We start from the raw sequence: 14,378 nt of genomic DNA, 5'->3' as shown, positions 1-14,378 counted from the left end.
CTTTTACAGCATAAGGTAGAATTAAAGTCTAGCCTCTCATTCCTCTTGGCGGAAACTTTAAAATGTGAGGGCCTACCAGACCTCCATGGTCACAAAAATATCATATGGAACTTTTGAGAGGTTTTTCTGTTGTCTTTGACAGAAAATATTTCTTCTTAAGGCTTTCTCAACACCTGCCCCATCCACTAGTCTTGTGCTAATCAGATGTCACCCTCCATCCCACAGGAGTGCTCTAAGCATATATTTTGTGATGTGCTTTAAATCTTGTAGGATGGAAACACTATAAATGGTGCAACAGTTATATTTTATAAGCGGAGTGAATCTGCACAAAAGTGCATGTCACAAGAACGATAGCCCATCAGTACCTGCTAAGAATAGCAAGGGCTATTGAAGAGGACTGGGAGTATGGCAGTCTTGTGTCCAGTCTGTCAATACAGAGAGTTCTTCAGTTCTCACTGCGACTATCTGTTAAGTAAAAACAATGAGGAGTACTTATGGCACCTTAGAGACTAACAAATTTATTTGGGCATAAGCTTTTGTGGGCTAAAACCCACTTCATCAGATGCATGGAGTGGAAAATACAGTAGGAAGATATATATACACAGTACATGAAAAGATGGGAGTTGCCTTACTAAGTCAGGAGCCAGTTCTACCGAGACAATTCAATTAAAGTGGGCTATTATCAACAGGAGGAAAAATCACTTTTGTAGTGGTAATCAGGGTGGCCCATTTCAAACAGTTGACAAAAAGGTGTGAGTAACAGTAGGGAGAAATTAGCATGGGGAAATTAGTTTTTAGTTTTTGTAGTGACCCATCCACTCCCAGTCTTTATTCAGGCCTAATTTGATGGTGTCCAGTTTGCAAATTAATTCCAGTTCTGCAGTTTCTCGTTAGAACCTTCCCCCCCCCCCCCCACTTGGTAAGGCACTCCCATCTTTTCATGTACTGTGTATATATAGCTCCCTACTGTATTTTCCACTCCATGCATCTGATGAAGTGGGTTTTAGCCCACAAAAGCTTATGCCCAAATAAATTTGTAAGTCTCTAAGGTGCCACAGGTACTGCTCGTTGTTTTTGCTGGTACAGACTAACACGGCCACCACTCTGAAATCTAAGTGTTTTTAAACATATTGGAATGTGAGAGTTGAGTAACTTTTTAATCATACCTGATGTTTAGTCCAAATAGGAGCCTGATGAATAAGGCCTTGAAAATCTAAATAATCAAGATATTGTGATAAAATGCAAAAGTAGGAAGAGAGAATATGGCAACTAAAAATAATGAATCTCCCAACACTTTCCGCAAGTTCATATCACACTCTTATTTTATTTTGATAGCAAATTCTGGACTCGAAATCGGCCTGGAGATAAAATGAGAGATCGTTACAACCTGAACCTGCTGCCAGGAATGTCAGAGGATGGCGTGGAATATGGTAAGGCTATTGCCATGAATTCAGAAGAATGGAGGGTTGGTGTCAGGAGCAAGCCCAGAGCACTTAGCTACAGTTCTAATCCAGTTTCTGGGTAACATGATGAAATACAATAGCATTGGTGACTGGGTAGATGAGGATTTTTTTTAGTGGGATAATCTCTCATTCTCCATTATATCTAGGTCCCCATTCCAACAATGAGTTTTCTTTTGTTCTGCAGCTCCAGGAGGTAGGACCAGCTCTGTCAATCACAGGAAGGAGGTTTGGCTCTCCCTCTGGGAAAATTCCCAGTTTGTTCTGCCTCCTGAAAACTTCAGCATGTGACTTCAAGATCTCTCACAATCCTGAGCTACAGAGCACAGGAAAACCTTTTAAATTATTGAACTGGACTCAAAATTCCTTTATCTTAAGTCTTTTTCCTCTTTTAAGGCTTTTTCTTGGCAATGTCAGGTCTTTCAGGGTTGCCCATCTCCCCTCCTGTCCCATGGGTTTGTCTTTTTCATTCAGATAATTGATTACATTGTGTCCCAGAATTTTTTTAGATCAAAATTTTCCATGAATTTTTCATTTTATCTATATTTATGAAAGTACAACAGGGAATTGTATTGGAAAGCATGTTTCTTTCCCCAGTCTCTTTCACAGAAGCAGCTTTGCTGAAAGGACATTTGTTGTAGTCTTATGCGTGGTTTTCCATCTCTGAATTTCTAGGTCTTATTTTAATATCTTGCAGTTCATGAGTGAGATAAAGTGTGCCCCAGCATCTGTGAAATATGTAGGGAATCTAACTGTATGCAAAAATTGTATCAAATAATAAGACAACTTCCAGGAAAGACATTACTGATCTAAAATCCTTGCTGAAATCAGTCTATTTGTTTTCAACCTCTAGATGACCTTGAACCCAACAGCCTTGCAGTGATTCCTGGGATGGGAATACCTGAGCAACTGAAACTAGCCATGGAACAAGAGCAGATGGGTAAGAGGGAGAAATGATGCATGCAGGCTCATTTTCATAAGCTATTCAGCTACTGGCTGGCTCTTTCTCATACTTCTCATCTGTCGTGGGGGCCTGAGGAGAAAGAAAGTGATGTATTTCTTTCACATTGAACTTCTCTGACATTCTGTGTAGTACATGTTTTCAATGTTAAGACGGAAATGAACAGGGTTTCCTGGTCCCCTTGTTTAAGTAGAGACTCAAAAAATTAACAAGATTTCTTCATCCTCCTTTGTATGCTGACTGTGCTGTTCCTCCTCACGTTCAAGGGAAAGATGAGTCAAATGAAATTGAGATGACAATCCCAGGGCTGGACTGGGGAATGGAGGAGGTGATGCAAAAGGACCAAAAGAAAGTGCCACAGAAAAAAGTGCCCTATGCGAAACCAATCCCAGCACAGTTTCAACAGGTAAGTACATGATACACAATGATACATCAGACTAAACTGATTTTAGCCCAACTATCAATAGCCTGTACCTGATACAACACTCCAAATTCTAGCTTCTATAGATCAATATCCAGTGCAGAATAATACACCAGACCAGTTCCAGTTCATGAACACTTGAGAATAAAATATTTGGTTAAATCCCTCCAATCCAAGGTTACTACCTAAAATAGTAAGTATTTTGATTTTATATCTTCACTTTCCTTATAGGCTTGGATGCAGAATAAGGTCCCTATCCCTGCTCCACCTGAGCTGATGAATGACAGAAAGGAGGATATTAAACTGGAGGAGAAAAAGAAAACACAGGCAGAGATCGAGCAGGAAATGGCAGCACTTCAGTACACCAACCCACAGCTCTTGGAGGTATGTAAGGAAAGTTAAACTATAGCAAATACCAACCGAGTGAGTGTGCTTGGATAAAAGACAAAAAGAGGAAGTGGTGGAAAGCAGAGTTAATCACTGTAGAGAAGAAAGCAGAAGTTAGGTGAAATATATGGTGCACTTCATTAAAAATTATTAAAATAGCACTTCTTAGTGGTGAGTATAATTAAAAGCATTGCTGGAATAAAGTGAAAATTAAATAAGGGCAAGTAAATACTGAACCTGACCACCAAACTATGAGGTTGTCTTATTGTGACACTGATAATGAGTTGGCAGCATTTCAGTTAACTTTATCCTGTTGAGTTCTTATTCTTTTTAATGGTATCTCTATTTATCAGTCAGGTTAAAAGTGTTAAAGCTTTGTTCAGAGTTCCCTTGTTCCCAAAAGTGAAATGATTGTCTGCTTTCCAGTAGTTCTACATACATGTATGTGCAGCCTGTTTAAACGTGTATTTGTTTTCTGACAGCAACTGAAGATTGAGAGACTTGCACAAAAGCAAGCTGAGCAAGTCCAGCAGCAGGCACCACCTCCAGGAGGCCCTCTGCATGGACCCCAGCCTTTCCCAGGACAAGGCCCAATGTCGCAGATGCCTCAAGGATTTCAGCAGCCCATTCCACCTCAGCAGATGCCAATGAATATGCCTCAAATGGGACCCCCTGGTCCACAGGGACAGTTCAGACCTGGAGGACCCCAGGGACAAATGGGACCCCAAGGTCCTCCATTACATCAAGGATCTGGAGGTCCACAAGGCTTCATGGGACCACAAGGACCTGCAGGTCCCCAGGGACCTCCGCAAGGACTGCCAAGGCCTCAGGATCTACATGGGCATCAAGGAATGCAGAGACATCCTGGACCTCATGGGCCCATGGGGCCTCAAGGGCCACCGGGTCCACAGGGTAATTCTGGCCCCCAAGGTCACTTAGGACCACAAGGTCCACCTGGGTCTCAGACTCATTTAGGGCCGCAAGGTCACTTAGGTCCTCAGGGTCCCCCTGGTGGTCAAGGAATGCAGGGGCCACCTGGTCCAAGAGGAATGCAAGGGCCTCCTCTTCCTCATGGAATGCAAGGAGGTCCAGGATCTCAAGGGATGCAGGGCCCTATATCTCAAGGGCCTTTGATGGGACTTAATCCAAGAGGGATGCAGGGTCCACCAGGGCCCCGTGATAATCAGGGACCTGCTCCACAAGGGATGATGATGGGTCATCCGCAAGAAATGAGAGGACCTCACATGCAGGGTGGTTTACTCGGACATGGTCCCCAGGAGATGAGGGGCCTACAGGGACCCCCACCTCAAGGTTCAATGTTAGGACCTCCACAGGAGTTACGTGGGCCACCAGGTGCACAAGGCCAGCAGGGGCCTCCAAAGAACTCTTTAGTTGGGCCTCAAGGAAGTATGCAAGGACCATCAGGACCTCCGGGACAGCAGAATCCTTCAAGGGGGTCACATCCTCCCCAGGGTCCACTACCTTTCCAGCAGCAGAAAACCCCTCTGCTTGGTGATGGGCCTCGTGTCCCATTCAGTCAGGTACGTCTGAGTCAGCATAATGCTGAAAGTGTTGGGAATGTAGGAAGGATATGCTGAGTATTCTAGTTACACAGTATGAACCCTCAATAGCAAGAGGTGGGGTTCCGAAGGGTAAGTGCAGTTGGAAAATAATGAAGCACCATTACCTGTGAGTTAATGAAAACAGTTATATAGCTTGAAATGGCAATAATAAAGATAGAGAAGGAAGGATTACTAATACTGATGTAGAATTAATGTCTGGCAAGAAAATATTTAACCTCAAAATAAATCCGTTATCTAATTAAGACAGAGGAGTCCCCACACTGAACTCTTGAAAACAGGGAGCCTCCGAGAAAAAATTCAGAAAAGTTGAATTAAGCAAATTTCTCATACTTATTCTCAGCTGTTCAGGTGACTTTTTTTGAGGAAAATTTTTGTAAACTTCCATCTAGCCATTTCTGAGAAATGAGTGTGGTGCTTTTCACAAGCCGTTTTTGTAGATTTTTACTTGTCGTCATATGACTAAACAGCTTCTTTTTAAACGTTAAACTGGCATGGATTTACTGCTCAGTTAAAAAAAAAAGTTAAGAGTCATCTGAAATACTGTGCCTGTTCCTGAATCCCCATATGGAATTATTGTTAGGGGGGTCTACTTAAATTGCAGAGAAATCACACATTTTTCACGGGTTGATCATAAATAGCAAATTTTGCAGATATGTTACACATCTGTGAAATTTGCTATTTATGCTGTGACCAACCCATGAAAAATGTGTGATTTCTCCACAGTGTTTTTCAAACTGTGGGCCCTGACCCAAAAGGGGGTCACAGGCCTATTAGGGGTTGCGTTATTGCCACCCTTACTTCTCCTCTGCTGCTGGCGGCAGCGCTGTCCGAAGCTGGGGAATGGGAGAGGAGTGGCTGCATGGTATTGCCACCCTTACTTCTGTGCTGCTGCTGGCGGCGGTGCTGCTTTCAGAGCTGGACACCTGGCCAGCAGCCGCTGCTCTCCACTCTGCCTTCAGAGCTGGGCGGCCAGAGACCAGATTTCACAAATCTGTGATGTGATTTTTTTATGATCACAAATTTATGGCCACAGACAGATCACGTGTACTTCTTTATGTATATGTGGGAGTGGAGGTAAAACCAATAAAGGAGCCACAGTCTCCAGGGCTTTGAAGCTTTGCTGGTTTGCAGAAAAAAAAAAATGCAAATAGAGGGCCTGATCCAATATCCATTGAAATTAATGGAAGTTTTTCCACTAACTTCAGTGGGTGCTGGATCAAACTGAGTGTGTGTAAATATATTTGTGTTAATAATAATAAAAAAAAGAAGAATGTGTGTATGTACATATGTGTCTATATATATTTAGGGGGGGAGGAAGGGGGATGCAGGCTGTAGCTGTGTCCCAGCTTCCCTAGCTGGCAGCCCTGCAAAGCTGCCTGCTTTCCATATGGAGCAGGGGTGCTGGGACAAGTCAAGCCCGTGCCCCAGATGCCAGACCAGGACACAGCCTGGAGAGCATAGGAAGAGGTACTATACAGCCCCATGGACCCCCAGCATCCCCACTCTCCATAGAAAGCTCCAGTATCTGGGCAGCAGCACCCCTCCCCACTGCGGCCCTGCACGCAAAATATCCTGGGGCCCAGTATCAGCATATCCCAGCACTTCCATCTCTGGATGCAACCCCGCAAACCTGACTTTCGCTTATTAGCAACTGTCGAATAATGGCAATCTTTGCTGTCCTCCGAAGGGTTGCTAATAAGCAGAGTCATGTGTGTTTGTGTATGAATAAATACCAAAAACTGATAACATTGCATAGTTAAATACTGAGAAGTTCAGAAATGTTAATGTTATACATTGTTTGCGGTGTTGATGTAGCCATGTTGGTCCCAGGATATGAGAGAGACAGTGTGGGTGAGGTAGTAGCTTTTATTAAACCAACTTCTGTGAGTGGAAGAGAAGCTTTCAAGCTTCCCAGAACTCTTTTTCAGGTCTGGAAAAGATGACCAGAGTATTACAGCTCAATATGAGGTGGGATAAATTAAGCATAACACATTTCAGGAGACCAGTTAACATGAAGTGGGCAATTAACACCTCTGCAGTTATAGGACATAGGAGGGTTAGTCAGTTACAGATTGTTTTAATGAGCCATAAAACCTGTGTGTAGTGTGACCAGAAAGCAAGTGTGAAAAATTGGGACCCGGGGGGGGGTAATAGACACCTATATAAGAGAGAGCCCCAAATATCGGGATTGTTCCTATAAAAGCGGGACATCTGGTCACGCTACCTGTGTGTCTGTTGAGTGCATGATTTTCAGTGTCTAGCAGAGTTATGAATTTAAGTTCCTAGGCTCGTCTTTTGAAGGTATTGTGTGGGTTTTCTTTGATGATGAGGACTGAGGCGTCAGTTGTGAGGTGATCACTTTGTGAAAAGTGTTCACCCTCGGGTAGTAAAGTGCTTTTGTCTGTTATCATTTTTCTGTGTAAATTTATTCGAGAGCATAGTGATTGTCTGGTTTCACCCACATAATTGTTAGGCATTTGATGTACTAGATGAGGTACACCATATGTTGTGATAAGCATGTGTAGGACCCATGGATCTTGAACGGTGTGTTGTGGAGGGTATTGATCATCGTAGCAGCAGAAATATATCTGTAGGTTTTGCATCTGTTTTGGCAGGGTCTGGTGCCTCTATCTGTTTTGGCAGGGTCTGGTGCCTCTTTGAGTTGGTTTGTCCTGGTCTCTGTTACACATTAAACTATTATGCATTAATAACAGTGATGACACTTTCAGTTATTACAACACTGTCAGTGATGTTTTGTTAATACATTTTAATGTAAATACACTGTTACTGCTTAAAATGGTTGAATACTTTGAACCTGGAACATGTTTTTATGTCAGCTTGAAAATTTCAGTTTTAAATTTGCTTTCAAACCAATAGAAGGTATACATCCTCACTCATTATTCCCCCCCACACACACTGTTATTCACATTGAGTAGCACACTTTACTTCACAAGTAGCCCCATTTGATTACTTGAAGATATTAGAATCAAATGGTTACAAGATCCATGAATGTTTCTGTATTTAGCATTTGGAGATCTATGAAGATGTCCACTGTACGTAACATTTATCAAATTTGTTACTGCCCTCTTGCTGTAATTTTGAGAGTTAATATTGTGTATAATACATGGAAACCACATGGCCTCTTGGGTTTTGCAGGAAGGACAGAACCCAGGTCCCCCACCATTGATACCAGGACTGGGGCAGCAGGGAGGACAAGGCCGTCTTGCCCCTCACAACCAAGGACCTGGCCCTAATAAAGGTAACTAAACATCTTAAGTAACCCTCCAAAGAGAGTCACATCCCGTGAGGTGCCTCTAAATGTATGAGGCCCTAACACAGCATGTGGGGTAGGTGCACATGGGGGGTATGCTCAGGACTCTGGTAAGAATATGGTGGAAAACCTTACAACAAATGGCTGACAGTGTTTTAATGTGTGTTTTCATAGAATTATAAAAGCTAGACAGTTCCCTGGAATGTTTTTAGAAAACATCACAGAAATCTGCTGTGTCTTTCACTTCAGGTGACAACCGTGGCCCACCAAACCATCACATGGGCCCTCTCTCAGAAAGAAGGCATGACCAAAACAGTGGTGGTCCAGATCATGGTCCTGAGAGAGGGCCGTTCCGAGGTGGCCAGGAGTGGGGTGATGGTAGGGACAACAGGGGCCTGCCTGATAGACGAGGACCTCACCCAGATTTTCATGATGACTTTGATCGACCAGATGATTTTCATCCAGATAAGCGATTTGGCCACCGCTTGCGTGAATTTGAGGGGCGAGGCGGCCCACTGCTACAAGATGAGAAATGGAGACGAGGTGGCCCAGGGGCTCCCTTTCCCCCTGATCACAGGGACTTTGAAGGAGGGGGCCCAAATCGTGGCCCTCCTGGGCCTTGGGAAGGACGGAGACCCTCTGATGAGAGATATCCGCGAGAACCTGAGGATGCAAGATTCCGGGGAAGACGGGATGAAAGGTAAGAACAAGTTCATTTGGTGCTTTTGGGTAAAGGTAACTGGAGGGGATCTTCCTCCCTGGTTTCCTTTTCATAAGGAGTCTATCTATTTCAGATTTATAAACTGGAAACCAATAAGGAAATGAAAACTCTAATGTACCCGAGTATAGAGTCCATAAAATCATTCAGTAATAGAAGAGAACTTGAAAAAGGTCATTGCACACAACAGCTTCAGTGCCTGTATACAGTAAGTAAAGAGAAGGGAGGAAATCTGTAGAGAAGATCGGGTGATGCAGGCCGAAGATTTGAGATCATATTGACAAGAGTGAACAGGAAACTGGAAAGTCAGAGATTTCCACACTGAAGCGACAAACTTTTGAACACTAGATATGGAGATTGATACTTTGCCTCCAATCACAAACTACAGCATGAGTATAGAGTGTATCTGAGTGAGATGTAATATACAGTTAGGGAGCAGGAACAGTGAACCTACTATCAAGTACAAGGGGCATGGATACGCCCTCTTTTGGACTGTCAAGACTATTTTCTCATGTTTTTGCTCTTAGGAGTCTTATTTCGCTTTCTGACATATTTCTTTCTCACTACCAGGTGAAAAACACAAACAGAAATAATCTAGTTTCCTAGCAATAGTCATCTCATCACTCACCAAGTTGCCCTGAGTAAACCTCAAAGGAAAAAGTTTTGCTTCTAGTTAATCACTAAATATGGAATAACTTCTTAAAAGTCTGTGAAGTTCACTGACATTGAAGTTACTCCACATTTACACTAGTATAATTGAGAGCAGAATTTGGCTTCTCAGGGTTTAAACCTCTCATTAACCTACTGCATATGTATATATACACATATATATATTTGTAAAAACTTATTGTTGTCTTCACACAATGTACAATCCTCTCTTTTAGTTGGCTTTTTAAATAATTTTCTTAGATTCCTTTTACTTTACACCTATACAGCTCTCCTTTTAGCTACTTGCTACCTAACTTGTAAGATGTACCTTCCTATTGTGTGAGGAGTATGAAAAGAAATGAACAATAACTAAACAAAGGTAACCTCTGAACACCTTTAAAAATAAATTAGAGTAACTAAAAACAGAGAACTCCAGAGCTGAATGGTCTGAATCACAGAATTCTGAAAGAGATGGCAAACTAAATTAAACTATAGTTGTAGCTGGGGGGTTTTAACCCTTTGTTGGAAGTAAGGGTCGGGGACTGAGAACAAGCTAATGTGTCATTCTGATTTTAAAAAGGCCTCAAGAGAAGAGTCCAGGAAACTGCAGACCTGTAAGTTTGACCTTTGAAGTGGGAAAGATTCTATTGTCACAGTACCAGGGATCAAAATAAGAGAACATTTTTACAGTTGGTTAGAGGCAATCATCATAGAACTGTAAGAAGTATTATGATTAGCAAACTTAAATTATTTGAGCAAGTGAAGAGGTGAAATAGACATTAAATACTGGAGATTTTATGGGGTGATCCCAAGAATTCCAAACCACTCATTCCATTTAGTTTTGAGTTTAAACACCATAACTGGTTTGATTATGCATGAGTGGTATGTATGTGTTTATCTCTCTCTCTGGTTTCCTGTCCTTTCATCCCTGTCCTGTTTCTACTCCACTTGTGCACATCAACATGATGCTTCTGCTGCAGAGACCTGCCTATTTTTTTCCTGTTACTCTGCACAGTGTGTAGTTCTGTAAATTAAGTTCCTATGTCTCATGAAAGAGGATTTGAGACTTGTCAAACAGAAACTGAGCACTACACCAGTCAGAGTTTCATATGTGACTGTGATTTGAAAAAGGGTATTTATGAGCCCAAATTAGGGGCTATGACTGTGTCCAGCATAGTGGTGATAGAACTCCAAACTGAATTCTTTGGCCATTAAATTGCTTGAAAAACAGGAAGTAAGGCATTGATCCTGGCTATCATAGGACCTTGTCTTGTGATCATAAGATCTCACAAGCTAAACAGCTTCAGACAACCTAGTCAGTATTTAAATGGGAGACCCTCTAAAGAACTCGTAGGATTGGTCTACATTAGAGAACTGTGCTGTTCCAAGGTTAAATAGTATTGCTAAGTGTTATGGAACCATTTGTTCCTGAAACTGTTCAGTTTGTCTGCCCTAATAATCTAAATTACTGTAAAATGGTTCATTGTCCATGCACAGCACTCCCTTCAACCACTGCTGTACCACTCCAGGCACAGCTTCCTCATCTCTGTATTGTGTTTGTCTTTTCCAGGAGGTGGAGATCTATTGTGTTAATTTAAAAAAAATGTATCACCAAGTTTAAAAATATTGTATTGTGTTATGACTACTGTTACAAATATTTAAATTTGTAATTATAAGGTTACTGTTGTTAAAATCCTAAATAAAAGTATTTAAAGCTTTGCTTGTAATAGGATGCACTGTGTCTTTAATGAGATGGGGGAAGGGGATGTTGCACAAAGCCAAGACAGTCTGAGTACCACCTCTGCTGCAGTTTGGCTGGTATGGAATTGGGATGGGGTGGAAGCGTGTTAACAAGTGGGCAGAGACAATGCTCTGAGTTGTCAGAGCCATCACAGCAGGGTGGCCAGGAGTATTGTGGAACTGCATTGTGAGCACTAATTGAACCTAGAATAGCTGCACCACCTAAACTTTTCATTTATGCTGGTACAGAAGCTATTCTGAGCTGGTGTGCACTGAAACAGTTACAACAAACTGAGCTGGTGCACTCTGTTGGAATTGTACTTAGAACGTGCAAAACATTACAAACACCTTTGTGCAAGGACACAGTGTTTTACATACATTCCAGGTGCTGTAAATACCAAAATGTTCACTCCATGCATCTGATGAAGTGGATTATAGCCCACAAAAGATTATGCCCAAATAAATGTTAGTCTCTAAGGTGCCACAAGGACTCCTCGTTGTTTTTGCAAAATTATCTAGTGTCTAGACAAGATTCTAGATGCTACAAGAAGTGGTGCAGTAGGAGACACTCTTCTCTCTGAAGAAATTCTGAATTAATATCTCAGCATGGTGATTGTGCTTCTTTAAGATAAGATGTAAATCAAGGTCCTGATCACATCAAATCATTAAAGATCCCCTGGTACGTCTTACAAGGAAGTGTTACTTCACTGCCCCGACCAAAATGATTTTGGATAACTATATTCTGCCAGACTAAATCCCCCAGTATTTCAACTGAATAAACTGTTCTTCGTGTTGCCGTATATTGCTATGCACTGTTAAACAGTTGCCATCACCACAGAGGTGGCTGCACTCCAGAATCAGTTGCTAAATTTGTAAATCTTACAGAGACCCTTCGGGATAAAAGGTGCTGTATAAATTTTAGATAATTTTATGCCAGCAAAAGAAACCAAATTGAGTAAGATTCAGGAATTAAAATTCTTCTATCTAGCCATGGAATGAGACTCTCTTGTTACTTGTATTTTTACTTTTGGTTTCATTACTAAGGAAATGGCTTTTTAAAAAAATACAGGTGCTAGCACATCACATTTTAAGGAATTTCACTCATCCCACTTTGAAAAAAAAAAATTGGCCCTGAACTTGAACCTCTCTTTACTCTCACCCACCATCACTCCCTAACCTTTCACTTTTCATTAAATGGACACTGTCTACCTGCAGTCTAGTCAGTCTTTTTCTCTTCCTTGTTCCTATGTGAAAGACTGAACAAACAACAGGAGGAAATTGAAGAGGGGAAACAATGAAAATGAATAAGCACAAAGTAAACGAGAAGTTTTTTCCCCCACTAATCTCTTCCAGTGCTAATAATTGTAGATGTTGTAACAATAGTAGGTAAACATTTCAGACACAAGTTTAATTATTAAATTGAAAATGACCCTTTAGTTCATTAGTGATTAAATTCTGCATAAAAACCGTGTTTGTACCGTGTTCTTTCTTGCAGTTTCAGAAGAGGAGCACCCTCAAGACATGAGGGGCGGGGACCCAGGGGAAGGGATAGTTTTCCTGGGCCAGAAGACTTTGGGCCAGAAGACAATTTTAACTCATCAGATGAGAACTCAAGAGGACGAGATCATGGTGGTCGGGGGCGAGGTCGAGGTACTCCGAGAGGTAAGTGAACATTCTTCCAAACTGAAACCCATGTGAAAGTCAGTGACAATAGCGCTGAAGTTGTTAATATAGTTAATGAGTACAGTGTCTCATGTCCTATGTTTCTTACTTCGCAGGAGGCCGAAAGGGTCTACTTCCCACTCCAGATGAGTTTCCCCGCTTTGAAGGAGGGCGGAAACCAGAATCCTGGGATGGAAACAGAGAACCAGGTAAAAACTGGGGTATTACCATTGTGATTGTCTAGTCTGACCTCCTGTATAACACAGGCTGTAGAACTATCTTTAATTAATTTCTTTGAACTGGAAAAACATCCAATCATCATTTCCAGTGATGGAAATCTTTAGACACTATCTTTAGAAAATGGCTGGTAACTACTCTTATGTAGCTGTTACTTAAACTAGGAATTTACAGAACAGTTCTATCATCTCTCATTCTGCAGCTCTGCTGATCATTCTCCTTCTGTCCTTCCCCATTAGCAACATGATGCTACTTTTTCTGTGTTATTCAACATGTAATGGACTCTATATGCAGCTGTCCCATCAAAGACTGAACTTGGCCTCCCTCTGTCACTTGAGTTTTGATTTTAGTTTGAAATACAATAGAGCCCATTCAATATTGCCTGTCACAATCATCCTTTTAGACCTCATTCCGTTATAGCAGAAGTGGGCAAACTATGGCCTGCAGGCCACATCCAGCCTGCGGGGTCGTCCTGCCCGGCCCCTGAGCTCCCAGCCGGCCCCGGCCCCTCCTCTGCTGTCCCTCCTCCCCCACAGCCTCAGCTCACCGTGCCGGCGGCGTGGCTGGCTCCGGCTGGGCGGCGCAGCTTAGGGGCAGATTTAACAGTGAACACAGGGTGCCCTGGCATGGGGCCCCCCAACAACAGGGGGCCCCAGGGCCGGGCACACGGGCAGCTCAGCACCGGCACACCCTCCATGGAGGGGGGGGGGGAAGGGCTGCGCTGCAGGGGCAGGAGAGTAGGCAGGCCGTGTGGGTGGCAGGAGCGCAGGGAACGCGGCCAGAGGACTCAGGAGGAGCACCGGGCAGCTGCGCAGCAGGCCAGAGAGAAGCGGCGCTTTGAAGGGGAAACCGCAGCTTCTCTCCGGCTGCGCAGCTGCCCCTGCTCCTATTGAGTCCTCCGCCCGTGTTCTCAGGACCGCATTCCAAAAGGGGCTGTGGGAGGTGGATAGGGGGTGGGGTCCCGGGAGGCGGTCAGGGGACGAGATCCCGGGAGGGGGTGGTCAGGGGATGAGAAGCAGAGGGCGGTTGGAGGGGGGTGGGAGTCCCGGGGGGCCTGTCAGGAGGCGGGGGTATGGATGGGGGCAGGGCCATCAGGGGACAGGGATTGGAGGGATTGGACAGGGACGGTTAGGGGCGGGGATCCCGGGAGGGGGTAGTCAGGGGACAAGGAGCGGGGGCGGGTGGAGGGTTGGATGGGTCGGGATTTCTAAGGGGGGCAGTCGGGGTGGGAAGTGGGAGGGAGCGGATAGGGGGCGGGGGGCAGGCTGTTTGGGGAGGCACAGCCTTCCC

At 43.5% G+C, this 14,378-nt stretch overlaps 1 protein-coding gene across 2 annotated transcripts in view; it reads left to right on the top strand.

The window, feature by feature from the left end:
- Positions 1–14,378, top strand: part of WDR33 (WD repeat domain 33) — a 65,380-nt gene that overhangs the window by 46,630 nt on the left and 4,372 nt on the right. The window contains exons 11-20 of one of the 2 annotated variants that reach the window (XM_065410270.1): positions 1,336–1,430; positions 1,648–1,656; positions 2,314–2,400; positions 2,688–2,827; positions 3,074–3,226; positions 3,712–4,770; positions 7,969–8,071; positions 8,333–8,783; positions 12,685–12,851; positions 12,968–13,060. In XM_065410270.1, coding sequence (XP_065266342.1) covers positions 1,336–1,430; positions 1,648–1,656; positions 2,314–2,400; positions 2,688–2,827; positions 3,074–3,226; positions 3,712–4,770; positions 7,969–8,071; positions 8,333–8,783; positions 12,685–12,851; positions 12,968–13,060 — 2,357 coding nt within the window. The remainder of the gene's footprint in view (positions 1–1,335; positions 1,431–1,647; positions 1,657–2,313; positions 2,401–2,687; positions 2,828–3,073; positions 3,227–3,711; positions 4,771–7,968; positions 8,072–8,332; positions 8,784–12,684; positions 12,852–12,967; positions 13,061–14,378) is intronic. The other variant, XM_065410269.1, reaches the window with a different exon arrangement.

This window comes from Emys orbicularis, chromosome 9, assembly GCF_028017835.1.
Source record: "Emys orbicularis isolate rEmyOrb1 chromosome 9, rEmyOrb1.hap1, whole genome shotgun sequence".
NCBI lineage: Eukaryota > Metazoa > Chordata > Testudines > Emydidae > Emys > Emys orbicularis.
The sequence above is the reverse complement of the archived record's forward strand: the minus strand, read 5'-3'. Positions and strand labels throughout refer to the sequence as shown.